This window comes from Hemibagrus wyckioides, linkage group LG15 (assembly GCF_019097595.1).
Source record: "Hemibagrus wyckioides isolate EC202008001 linkage group LG15, SWU_Hwy_1.0, whole genome shotgun sequence".
NCBI lineage: Eukaryota > Metazoa > Chordata > Actinopteri > Siluriformes > Bagridae > Hemibagrus > Hemibagrus wyckioides.
Window position 1 is genome coordinate 12,332,771 of NC_080724.1, and position 13,016 is coordinate 12,345,786.

General features: G+C 35.7%; 2 protein-coding genes across 2 annotated transcripts; both read left to right on the forward strand.

The window, feature by feature from the left end:
- Positions 1-1,344: 1,344 nt before the first annotated feature.
- On the forward strand, positions 1,345-4,395 carry LOC131366195 (urokinase plasminogen activator surface receptor-like). Its single transcript, XM_058410435.1, has 6 exons — positions 1,345-1,457; positions 2,119-2,241; positions 2,336-2,482; positions 3,140-3,238; positions 3,375-3,422; positions 3,707-4,395. The coding sequence occupies exons 1-6, from the start codon at positions 1,394-1,396 to the stop codon at positions 3,904-3,906; spliced, it is 681 nt and encodes a 226-aa protein (XP_058266418.1). The 5' UTR covers positions 1,345-1,393; the 3' UTR covers positions 3,907-4,395.
- A 118-nt stretch (positions 4,396-4,513) lies between these two features.
- On the forward strand, positions 4,514-12,051 carry LOC131365637 (E3 ubiquitin-protein ligase TRIM35-like). Its single transcript, XM_058409354.1, has 6 exons — positions 4,514-6,145; positions 6,821-6,916; positions 8,061-8,291; positions 9,016-9,038; positions 9,497-9,615; positions 10,136-12,051. The coding sequence occupies exons 1-6, from the start codon at positions 5,741-5,743 to the stop codon at positions 10,675-10,677; spliced, it is 1,416 nt and encodes a 471-aa protein (XP_058265337.1). The 5' UTR covers positions 4,514-5,740; the 3' UTR covers positions 10,678-12,051.
- Positions 12,052-13,016: the final 965 nt, after the last annotated feature.

Sequence of the window (13,016 nt, forward strand, 5' to 3'; positions counted from 1 at the left end):
CACAGTGTATCTTTAATCTTTTATCTGTCTTATGTTCTATATCACTAATGACAGTTTTTTTTCTTGATCAGACATTTAAAACTTCAAATCAAACCAAGAAAATAAACTGATTGGAGACCAAGTGCTGATGCTTCTTCATCTCTTCCTCATGATGGCAAATCATTAACATTCACAACATGTATACAATTTAAATTATTATTTTCATGCTGTTGCTTCTGTCTTCACTGGCCAGCATGGTAACTTTTATACTATACTTATTTATTTCTAAACTCATAAATTAGCAGGATAATTTATAACACTACTATAAGAATCATATAATGACTAACAAGCTGGAATGACGTTTCCAAAAGCATCTCTCTCTCTCTCTCTCTCTCTCTATCCCTTAAGCTGATGATTGCTTTTGAATGTTCATGATTAATGGGCGGATCATCAGGTGGAAAGATAAAAAAGTGGGTGTTACACATTCGAATTTAACATCGGAAAGTAATTTATTTTTTATTGTGAATAATAATACTCCATACATATATTTCACTAATATATCACAGAAGATGCTAGCTGTAGAAGTTAGACAATAAATATTAATGAGCCATTTAAATTCGAATATTCAATAGTTGTGGGTGTGGTCAGTTAAAATGTCTGAGAATAGCCAACAATTCTAATACAGATTATTTTGTTCTAGTACATTGTAATAACTCTAAGGAAAAGAATATAATTCTAATGGAAACACGTGTTGAATGAACATTCAGTGATTGAAATGATTCTATATGGGAGATTCATCAGTGCTGCATGATTGAATTTCGTCTTCACTATAACACAGTTACATGTCTGTTGATAGAGCTCTGTGTATTAGGGAACGGAGATGAAGGTCATTAGAGCTTGAGTCTTTATCTCAGCCTGGTCATGCTGATTAGCAGTTTACACAGACTTCAGCTAGAAAGACTGATAGTGAAGTGTGTAGTTTGAGAAGGGGAATGATATGCCTTCTTAGTGTACCTCTCCACTCCAACACACTTTTAAAATGAACTGAAATTTTAAAGCAAAATCAGTAAGTTACAGATTAGATTTTATGTTTTAAAAATCACTTAAAGAAAAATAATGAGAAAAATGGATATGAGGGGAAAAGAAACACTACACACACACACACACACAATGTTTGATGTTTGTTATTATCTCACATTCACATCATATCTTCTGTATTTTCCTACTAAGGTCCAAAATCTATAAATCTAATTTGTTTTTAAAGAAATGGATTTTAGGGATTTTAGGGAAAAAAAGGATTTTTTTTTTAACTGTAACATGAGTTGAAGGCCAAAAGTTGAAACCACGCCTTCATCGACCAGTCAGCCTGCTTATATCAAAACTTAACAGCTGGTTCCATCAATTCCTCAACTTCATGAATCCTTCAACAATGGAGCTGCAGCTAACTCTGATACTCAGCTGCCTGCTTTTCTCCACAGGTACATGCTGAAATATTGCTTAAAATGTTGATCTTTAGCCTAATAATTAGTTTGATTAAGTTTCCAGGTTTTTTAATTTCATATAAGGGGAGTTTTACTAAACCCATGTTCGCAGATTGTTGTTGATTGTTAAGAAATCAGTCACAGTTTAGGATCTTCAATGTTTTCACTGCTGTGGGATGCTGCTATCAGTAAATAATAATCGATGAGGTGGTGTTATGAAGAGTTACTGTTAGCAGCCTGAACCTGAATGTCCTTGAGGGGTTTATTCCTGTTATAACACTGTGACTTACCAATGAGAAAGGTTTTTTACTTATGTTTTCATGAGCCATATTTTTTTTATCCATTTATAGTTACATTTAACGTTATGGAATGCCAGTTATTACATTACGTAGCCCAAACATTTGTGGGCTTCAGATGGTAGCAAATAATCTTAAATCAGCTGTTTGAGAAAACAAACACTAATAATTTCTACATTAAATATGAAACATTATTTAATAACAAATGGACAACAAGGAACATTTTTCCCAGTGAAGAAATCAGTCAGTGTTTGAGATTTAGTTTGTTCACTGATAAACAGTCGAACAATAAGCTTTTTATCTCAGTGTAAACTCCACTGTGCATTATCGTATTTCTGTGTTGGTTTGTGTTTCTCCTCCAGCGCTGGCACTGCAGTGTTATCAGTGTATACCTGATTCATCAGGACACTGTGAAAGCACCGTGACTCAATGTCCAGATCAGTGCGGCAGCATAACCACCACCACCACCGCCACAACGAACAAAGGTAAGAAGAAAGTCACCAGAAATAAGGAAATATCAAGAAACACACTTGTCTAGAATCTTCATTAAACTGATCTTTATTAAACTCTCTCATACAGATGGGATGCTTACGAGCGTCAGTGTAAAGTCTTGTTTGGAAGCTGCACAGTGCATCAATGGGAGTATACGCGTGTTGAATCAGCTAACAGTTAACGTCAACACCAAGTGCTGCTCTACTGACCTCTGCAACACAGAAACACTGCCAGGTACAACCATGAGTTCCTCACAGGAGGAGGAGGACGAGGGGGAAGAGAAGCACTGAAAGTCTGAGTTTAATTTTTTATTTTATTTTTTTTTACTTAAGCTATGGAGCATCTCTTGTACGAACGAATGAGTTGTTGCCATAGAAACGATAACATACCAGTATGGGAGTATTATTATAAACCTGTCCCATGCAGCTGCACTACTTTCAGTGCTGCTGTTATAAAGAATTAATCAACACTGCCTGACCAATCAGAATTCAGATTTCAACATAAAAAAAACATTATTCGATTTTTTTAAATGATAAGTAAAGGTCCTTAGCTTCCGTGTGGAATTAATTCTGATAGGAAATCACTGCTGCAGATCTCAGAGTTCTCAAAAAGGGACAAAGAAAGGACTCTTTTAAGAATGTAGAAAACTTTTGTGTTTTTGTTTCAGTTCAACTGTGTTTAAAGAATCACTTAGACAGAATTATAGACAGTAACACGGCATGGAAAAGAGTGCTACCTGAGTGACAACGGTGAATAATGTGAAATATATGTATCAGTTATAATATTTTTTAAAAATCAGCTATGTTTCAGTTTCATATGTAGATTTGAAATATCACAAAAAATAACACGTCTTGAAAACTTGTTCAACTGTTTGTTGGCTTGTGTGTGAAGCTCAAACCAATCAGATTTCCAATGGACGGAGGTGTTACACGTGTGCTGGAGAGAACTGCACTGCTGATTGTCAAGGAGGTCACTGCAACAGCACAATAGGTGAAAATTACACACGTCATTAATGATAATAAACTTTGCTGTAGACACATCTGCTGTATGTTTTTTCTGAAACGTGACATGGGCTTGCGTGACCTCTCTGCTACTTCATACATGTTCACATCCTGCTTTCTCACAGGAACCGTGGACTGTGTAGGAAATGAAGATCGCTGCATCAGTATAACAGGTACCATAACCTACACAAATATACACACGTTTTCTCAAGAATCATTTTTTTTGTCTCTTTATAGTGTTGCATTTAATGTTTGTGAAAGTTGCTCATGTTATAGCAGCTGTAAACATGCTCTTTTCTTGTTCTTGTTTCTTCCCATTTCCCTCTTTCCCCTTCTCTCTCTGTCTCTATCTCCTACTCTCCCAAACCTTTTCTCTCTTTCTCCCCTTCTTTCTTTCTTTCTTTCTTTCTTTCTTTCTTTCTTTCTTTCACCATCTCCACCCCCCCCTCTCTTTCAGTTAGTGCATATGGAGTTACAACCTCTCTAGAAGGATGTGCATCCAAAAGTGTTTGTGATTTGATTGCAGTACAGGAAATGCTGGGCTTGGGTACTTCTGTGACGTGTTGTGAGGGGAATCTGTGTAATGCTGCTGAGATCTTCTCACTGAGTTTCCTTCTCATGTTTGTTCCTCTGCTCTCCTCCATCAACTTCTACTAAGACTTCTTTTTCCTAAATCTCTCTCATTTATCTGAGAATTAATGATGATATCTCTATGGGTCTATAGTGAACCTTTTTGGGGTCTAACAGTGAAATGAGTCTCTTTGTTTGAATTTAAGTGAATTAATAGTTGTATCCCCCCCCACTTATCTTCCTGTTGGATGTTTATATTTTACGGCTATAACTTCATGATGTTGTTTTTTGTTTCTGATATTTTTTCCTGAAAGCTGCTTGCAACATTTGGACCAGGAAAAGCCAAAATAATTGGGGTAAAGCAGATGAAATAATTGAAGTGTGTTAAATTATGCATCATAGACTAGAAATAATATGAATAATATACTTGGGCAGTAGGAATGTAAACAAGTATGAATACCTTTTTAATACAGCAAAAAAGATTCATAAATAGGAAGCACACTATTCTATTCACACTTAAATAAAAGGTTATACAAACAGGAGGTTTTCATTTGTATAGAGTGTCAGAAAACACACACACTCACACACACACACACACACACAATGTTTACGGTAAGTTATGGCACAGACAAATATGGCCCAACAATTTTTTTTTTTTGTTTGTTTTTTTTTGTTTGTTTGTTTGTTTGTTTGTTTTAAACTTGAGCCAAACATAGCCAGTATTTGTTTATCTCAGGCCTCATACCATGTCATTTTCTGGCAGACAGATTCAGATCAAGATTCAGCGTGCATTTCATTTTATTGGTGTCCTTCCTGAATTAATCCACCTCTATACCATCATTATGATGCCACAGGAATAGATATTAATCAACCGTAAAATAGCAAAGTAAAAAAGAAATTAGGCTACAGTATTTCACACCTCACAAGGAATAGTCAATTTTATTACAGTCAGCCTTGAAAATGCATTTGTAAGGATGTCTGTGACCAAATCAATTTCTTCTCCTCTGTCAGCCATTGTGAGTTAAAATATATATATTTTATTTAGTTTGTGCGGTTCACTGCCTCTGACTACTCCAATTATCCAATCAGAGGACAGGAAATTGCTGACGTAATCATATGCCTGCTAGATGGCCCCAGTGATGCCAACTCGAAATCTGATTGGTTAATGGAACAATTTCATTGCCACTTATTTTAAGCGCCGGGCGCCTGCACTATTGATTCTGAAGGCCTTAAGGCAAATTACTTTCACCCTGGCAACACATGATTCTCTAACAAACAGGTGTAAAGTATTATATACTGAGATTACATGACACTTAGGTTCTTTCAACTAATTATGCAACCAGTGCTACTTTACAGAATTCACAGTGATAGAGGTGAAAACATTTGCAATCTTTTACCATAAATTCTTTTTGTTCCTAAAGCCTTTGCTTTTCACTCACTCCAATATAGTGGACCTTTTTTTTTTGATGCATGATATAAATTCCCAATTAAGTCCATTTCAGTTCCATGTTGTAGCAATGTAAAATGTGGAAATGTTCAAGGGAATGAATAGTTATGCAAAGCAATGGCACATATCTGTTTCTATGCATGTAAATATTAATGCACTGGTTCCCTCTGGTGGAGAAAGCAGTTAACTACATCTGCGTGACGCCTCTTTAATTTATGACCCATAAGTTATAGTCTAACTCTGCCCTGATAAACTCTGCATAAAGTCTGCTGACAGACACCAGACAGTCCACATCCGAGCACTTTGTTTTGTTTAAATATATCTCACTATCAAAACTCTCTAAATGGGATCAAATGGAATATAGGATTGATTACAGCAAGTGTTTTATTTTCTAAGCTGCTCAGATCATTAAATGTCACAGTGGCCTTTGGACAGACATTTTGGAATCATTAAACCCAGCAGCTCTCTGAGGAAATGGCGGCATCAGGCCCTCTTTCAGAAGAAGATTTTTTGTGTCCTGTGTGTTGTGACACTTTCACAGATCCTCTTCTGCTCTCATGCAGTCACAGCATGTGTAAGAAATGTCTGCAGAGGTTCTGGGCAACCAAAGAATCCCGCGAATGTCCAGTCTGCAGGAGAAAATCCTCGAGGCAGGAGCCTCCTCTGAACCTGGCGCTGAAGAAGTTGTGTGAATCATTCACGAAGAGCCGAAGTTTCAGATCTTCAGCATCGTCTGATGGCCTCTGCAAGCTACACAACGAGAAACTCAAACTCTTTTGTCTGGAAGATCAGCAGCCTGTGTGTGTGGTGTGTCAGAACTCAAAGAGACACAAAAATCACATGTTGTGCCCTGTAGATGAAGTTCTGTGTGATGTTACGGTATGGTGTTTATTTTGCCATTTTTGGTGTGCCAGTTATTGCTAAAGCAGAGTAATTAAGAATAATTCCGTGTTTTATTTTCACATTCTAGCAGTACTTTTAAATTACTAATTGAATAACAGGTCATTTACAGAAACTTAAATAAAAAAAAATGTGTATAATCAGATATTTGGTGAAGTTTTCTGTAAGAAATTGGAGTCTCCAGGGTCAGTGGTAAAGCTGTTAATTTTAGTTTCCCGAAATCTTCAGGACAGAAGAGATTACATTTTATTTTAATGGTTTTGTTTGTTTGTTTGTTTGTTTGTGTTATTGTGTTTTAACAAATAATAATTACTTGTGTGAGAATAATACAACTGCTTAGAGATCCAGATAGAGGAAAATAAGGAACAGTACCAGAGCTTCATCACACCACACTGTCTTAAACGAATCTCTAACGACACGCAGCCATTTATTAAAGATTTATTTTCCTTTACCGGCATTCAGCGTATTCTTAGAACAAAGTCCATATGCACAATAAGGTCACCAGAAGGTTAATTATGGAGAGAACACAGTGATTTAAGATAACGTGGGCAGTGATTCCTATCTGCAGGCAATTACATGTTTTGACTGCATGAGAAGGTCTCAAATGTTATAATTAATAATTCAAATATACTTTCTAATAAATCTTCTTTCCAGGAAGATGTTAGGGCCGCTTTGGAGCCTCTACAAAAGAGACAGATACTCTTGGAAAATGCTAAACAATATTACAACAAAGTAGCTTTACACATTGAGGTGAGTCACTTCATTTTATTTGGCACTTCAAATATTTTTCCTTACAAACTCAAGTTGTTTAGAAGGTGCATTTATACAGTCATGGACTGCTGGACAGTTCCTGGCCACAACACCAGAGGGCGGTATGGCAGGGTTTTGTTCTTTTGTTTAAGTTTTGTGTTTGCCCCACCTGATCCTTCCTCCCTTTCCAGACTCTGTACACCTGTTCCATATGTTTCACTATTTACCTTTACTATATATACCTGCTGTCATGTGCTTGTTTTTTGCCGAGTCCTCCTCTCTCAGACCTACCAGGTTTTGTGTCCAGGTTTCTGTTTTGTGTTTGTTATTTTGTATTTCAGTCGCCACGTTTTCCCTAGTGTTTCCATTTTGTTATTTTCCTTTGTAAATCCCCATTTTGTCTTTTTATCCTACATTTGGGTCTGGAGTTTGTTCCCATGAAGGCACCCAACTCCTGACAGATGCAGGGAAAGATTAACACTGATACAGTCAGTATCAGATTTAGAGCACTAAAGCGATAAAGTCATTGTGTTACACACCTAAATGAATAAATTGTCCACATTGAGCAAGATGAACAATTTAATGAACAAGATATTTAATATTTCCTCTTAATACAACAGTTAAATGCTCTAAAGCTTTTTTTGCTCATTTTGCTCAACGGCCTCCTGGTGGTCCAGCGGCAGGATCCTGCACTGTCATTGCCACGGCCCGGTTCGATTCCCGGACAGGGCGCCAACCCAGCCACTGAACAGTTAACTCAGTGCCGGTCCCAAGCCCGGATAAAAATAGGAGGGTTGCGACAGGAAGGGCATCTGGTCTAATACCTGTGCCAAATCATGTGGATCAAATGATCCACTACAAACAGCAGACCCTGCCATTGCGCGAGACTAAAAAAATGGAAAGCATGGAATTATTTTAGTCATAAATTGTATAAAAAGTCAGTAAATAATCCAGTAAATAAGGTTAGTTAAGATAACTAAAGAGACTTGAAAACGTGAAATCACGTGGGGTTTGTTATAGACTTGACAGAACTTTAGCTGTAAGAAAAACTGGCACAATGCACTGAGAAGCTGTGTTGATATATCAGTCGAGGGACTTTCACACATCATCAGCAGTAATTATTCCCCCATCTGTCCTGCTCTAGAGTCAGGCCCAGAGCACAGAAAGACAGATAAAGAAGGAGTTTGAGAAGCTTCATCAGTTTCTAAGAGATGAGGAAGCAGCAAGGATCGCTGACCTGAAGCAGGAAGAAGAGCAAAAGATTCTGATGATAAAGAAGAAGATCAAAGAGACAAATCAGGAAATAGCTCATCTTCAAGACATAATAAGAAAAACAGAGGAGGAAATGACCACTGGAGATGTAGCAATCTTACAGGTAAGGAGCTTAAACCTGTCACTCACACACAGTTGCAGAACATTCTTCAAACCTTCTCTCCATCATAAGAATGAGAGCTTTCAAATGCTCTGAATTTTGTTTCATATAATTTGAACCAAGGCCATAAGGTATTTTGAATCAGAGATGAGAACTCAACTCACAAAGACCGGACTCAAGTAAAGACAATCTCAAAACTTGTAGATTAAATAAAGCTCCACTAGAGATTTTTGGCAAAGAAACTAGCAAAGCATGCACTATTACCAGAATTACCAGATGAGCCTTGAGAACCAGCACATAGCATATCAAACTCAAAACTGATCTCTCTAACTCTCTCTGGTGGTCGAAACCAGTCTAGCAACACCACTTGTTGCTCTCTGGCTCTAGATCTAGTGATGCTACAGGGTCGAGTCAGTTTTCTCACACCATCCTGTTGTTGATTATTTTTCTATAACAGCTCACTGACTGTTTTATTCTTTTGTTCTTATCCGTAGACTCTTTTCTCTGAAAATATATTCTTGATTAATCTGTAATTTGTTGTAGAGGACCTGCTTTACATTTTTCCTCATTACATTATTATTATTATTATTATTATTATTATTATTATTATTATTATTATTATTATTATTATTATCAGATGTTTTGTATACCTTTGAAAGATTGATAGTTGTTGAAAGTTGATAGTTGTAATCATAATAATCTGCAGTTGTCTGTATTTCCTCCTTAGGATGCGGCATGCACAGTGAAACAGTAAGTAAATCTTTGGATGTATTATATATCACAATGATATTTACATTTTGGGTGGGTGGGTGAGTGGATAGATAGATAGATAGATAGATAGATAGATAGATAGATAGATAGATAGATAGATAGATAGATAGATAGATAGATAGATAGATAGATAGATAGATAGATAGATAGATAGATAGATGGGTGGATGGATAGATGGGTGGGTGGGTGGTTGGATGGATGGATGGATGGATGGATGGATGGATGGATGGATGGATGGATGGATGGATAGATAGATAGATAGATAGATAGAAAGATAGATAGATAGATAGATAGATAGATAGATAGATAGATAGATAGATAGATAGATAGATAGATAGATAGATAGATAGATAGAAGGTTAAAGGTTGATACTAAACAATATCTCTGTATGCTATGATGAACAGAATGATACAGAAATGTATTATCCTCTCCTTCAGAGTTCAATGCACAACAAAGCAACCAGAGCAAGAGAAAAATCTGCTAATCAATGTTTCTAAACATATTTCCAATCTAAAGTTCAAAGTCTGGGAGAGAATGCAGGACATCATCCAGTACAGTGAGTTTTATTCTTCTTGTTTGCTCTCCTTTCTCCTTTTCCATCTTTTTTTATTCAAATACAGTTACAGACTTCAGACATCATGGAAATAAGAGCATAATCTGGATATTGTAAAAGACATATTATAAAAATAACTGCTTTCAAGTTTCATGTAATTAAAGAGTCACTCTAATAATATATATGGATGATATTTAAACATTATTTAGGTTATTTTATAATGGCAACAATAAGAAAAAAATAATAATAATAACTGTGAGAGGTAGCTTTGACGATGAGTTTGATATTGAATTGCATTGATATAGTTTGAAATGATATTACAAAACCCTTTATTTCTCTCTTTCTGGCCAGAAAATCCTGCCCAGTAATTTTGGTGTCGGTGTATTTGTTCTTCGCTCATGGAGATATTTGTTCCTTAGAAAAAATGTTATGGCTTTATTTAGTCTTACATTTGACCAACTCAAAGTCAATCTAAAGAGCAGAACATACACCCTTTTTATTTTATTGTGTCTTCTCCTATCAGCTTCTGTTATTCTGGACCCAAACACTGCACACTCTCAGCTCCATGTGTCTGATGATCTCACTGTTGTGGAACACAAAAAGCAGGAATTGCTGCTTCCTGATAATCCGGAGAGATTTGATAGTGTTACGTGCGTCCTGGGCTGTGAGGGCTTTAATGCAGGCTCACACTTCTGGGATGTCGAGGTCGGGGACAGTACTATCTGGGAACTGGGTGTGATCAGAGAGTCTGCTCCAAGAAAGAAGAACTCCTTTTGTAAAGCAGTGTGCAGCATTAGCTACAGTAAAGGAAGTTACCACACACTCTGTCCAGGACAGGCAGGTGAGATCTTCAGAGCTAAATACAAACCGCAGAAGGTCAGAGTGCATCTGGACTGGAACAAGGGGAAAGTGACATTTACTGATCTTCTGATGAATTCACCATTACACACTGTAACACACACTTTTACTGAGAGACTGTTTCCATTTTTCTATAACGGCTCTCCATCTCGGCCTCTGAAGATCTTACCAATAAAACAGACAGTGACATTAAACACTCACCTTTAACACCACAGAACAGAAACCTTCAATCATTCGAAACAACAAAGATTACCAGACACTACAAAAATGGATTTTTAAAAAAGTCTTTTATTGCTGATATGGTGAAGTTTTCTGTAAGAAAACGTTCATTAAACATTTTATAGACACACTCACATCTGAGGTTTTATAAGAGAATAATACTGAGGCATAAAAAAACATCACTGATCAAGACAATGTTAAAATGCCTCTTTTCATGACTAGCTCTTTATTTATCACATAACTGCCCCAATACCCCAAATCCAAAAATTAATCAGTAAAGCAGAATAAAGAAAAACAGAACTAATATAGTGGCTTTTTAATGTTTCAGCAAAATGTCTCTGTATCAGCAAAGAAGGCAGTACCTGTGGTCACAGCCACCTCTTCAAAATTTAGCCAGTTCATCCACATGCTACTGTCTCAGCGAAACTGATGTTACTGTAGTCAACAGATTCGAAAAAGACAAAAATCTAACTCAGAGAAAAAACTTAACAATCAATATAACAATGATAATAACAATAACAATCTCACAGTAACTTATAAATTATAGTTTTGAAATAACTTTCAATATTAGATTGCAATGCAGTTTTTTTTTCTTTGTCATGAAACTCGTTTTATTATTAGACAGCAGGCAGTTAGACGGCTGTGAACTCATTAAATTTGCATACATAGGCTATACTATATATACAGTACACAGTGTCCTCTGAAAGTATTGGAACAGCAAGGCCAATTATTCGACATGTGGGTTTAGGATCAAAAGATTAATATGAGTGTATGAGACGAACATGACAGAAGAGAATTTCTAGCTTTTATTTCATTTATGATATTTAGTTTATTTAGTTTTGTTAAACAACTGAGTTCAGGATGGGATGCTGCATTGTGCCCAGTGTTCACAAGAATACTGCAAATCCTCTGCACCAAACAAGAAAAATTTAGGCAATTCATCCAGATTCTACTGTATCAGCCAAATATGTGTTACTGTAGTTAATAGAATCAAAAACAGAAAAGAATCTATTAATATAAATAATTTGATTGTTTTTATTGTTTTGATTTGATGTGTCTCTTGATTGTCATCTGTGTCAGAGTATTTTCATGACTGAATTTTAAATAATATTAAATCATTTATCATACAGGTAAATGTACTGATCTGAGCTCTGTCGCACACACTCAGGGCTGTAGAGCATTTTTTAGACTTTCTCTGTATCAGTTTCTCTTTGTCTTGGATATTGGTCACTAAGTATGACCTTGTGTTGATAGAGAGCTTCTAAAAAGATTCTAGTGACAGAAATGAATTCCAACTCGTTAAACTATTATAATGTTTTGATTTTTCAATTTAAATTTTGTTTCATCTGCGACAAATAAAACATTGACAAAATAATAATAATAATAATAATAATCTGCACTTGTTTTTATTTCCTCCTATGGATGTTGAGTTCACAGTGAAACAATAAGTAAACCTTTGGGTGTATTTATATCATTACAATAATATTTACGAAAGTATGTGGTCATTTCAATGATAACAAAATAAAGATGGACTTATATAGCAGACACATCACAAAAATGGATTTTTTAAAAAGTCTATAATCGCTGATAGTGTGTTTTCTGTAAGAAAACATTCATTAAACATTTTATGGTAACACTCACATCTGAGGTTTTATAAGAGAATAATAATGAGGCATAAAAATCATTAATGATCAAGGCATTGTTAAAATGCCTCTTTTCATGACTAGTTCTTTATTTACCACATAACTGCCCCAATGCCCCAAACCCAAAAATGCATCAGTAAAGCAGAAAAAAGAAAAACAGAACTAATATAGAGGCTTTTTAATGTTTGAGCTAAATGTCTTTTATGTCTAGCCAGTTTAGTTGCTACTGTATCATCAAAGAAGGTAGGTGGTTGCAGCCACCTCTTCAAAATTTAGCCAGTTCATCCAGTCGCTACTGTCTCAGCGAAATTGGTGTTACTGAAGTCAACAGAATCGAAAAAGAATAAAATCTAATTCAGAGAAACAGCTTATATAACAATAATAGTAAACAATAACAATCTCACCATAACATAAATTACAGTCTTAAAGTAACTTTCAATATCAGATTGCAATGCAGTTGGAGCTAAATGTCTTAAAATCTTTTTTGAAAACATTTTACATACAGTCTCATTAGCATCTATGTAAAGAATTGGTACTCACTGGTACCGGTATAAAGAACAACACAATATTTCTTCTTCAAAATGAAATTTATTTGGTTTCTGCTATTTGCACTTCTGCAACTTTCTTACACACCCATCTAAAGTATTTGAGCATGAAAAGGCAGTGAATTCATTAAATGTGCTA

Bases quoted from the DNA above. Each gene is read 5' to 3' on its own strand.
- LOC131366195 (XM_058410435.1), top strand. From the start codon at position 1,394: ATGAATCCTTCAACAATGGAGCTGCAGCTAACTCTGATACTCAGCTGC. The intron at 2,242-2,335 runs GTAAGAAGAAAG...TCTCTCATACAG, and splicing joins CACCGCCACAACGAACAAAG to ATGGGATGCTTACGAGCGTC. The intron at 2,483-3,139 runs GTACAACCATGA...TTGTGTGTGAAG, and splicing joins CAACACAGAAACACTGCCAG to CTCAAACCAATCAGATTTCC.
- LOC131365637 (XM_058409354.1), top strand. From the start codon at position 5,741: ATGGCGGCATCAGGCCCTCTTTCAGAAGAAGATTTTTTGTGTCCTGTG. The intron at 6,917-8,060 runs GTGAGTCACTTC...GTCCTGCTCTAG, and splicing joins AAGTAGCTTTACACATTGAG to AGTCAGGCCCAGAGCACAGA. The intron at 8,292-9,015 runs GTAAGGAGCTTA...TTTCCTCCTTAG, and splicing joins GAGATGTAGCAATCTTACAG to GATGCGGCATGCACAGTGAA.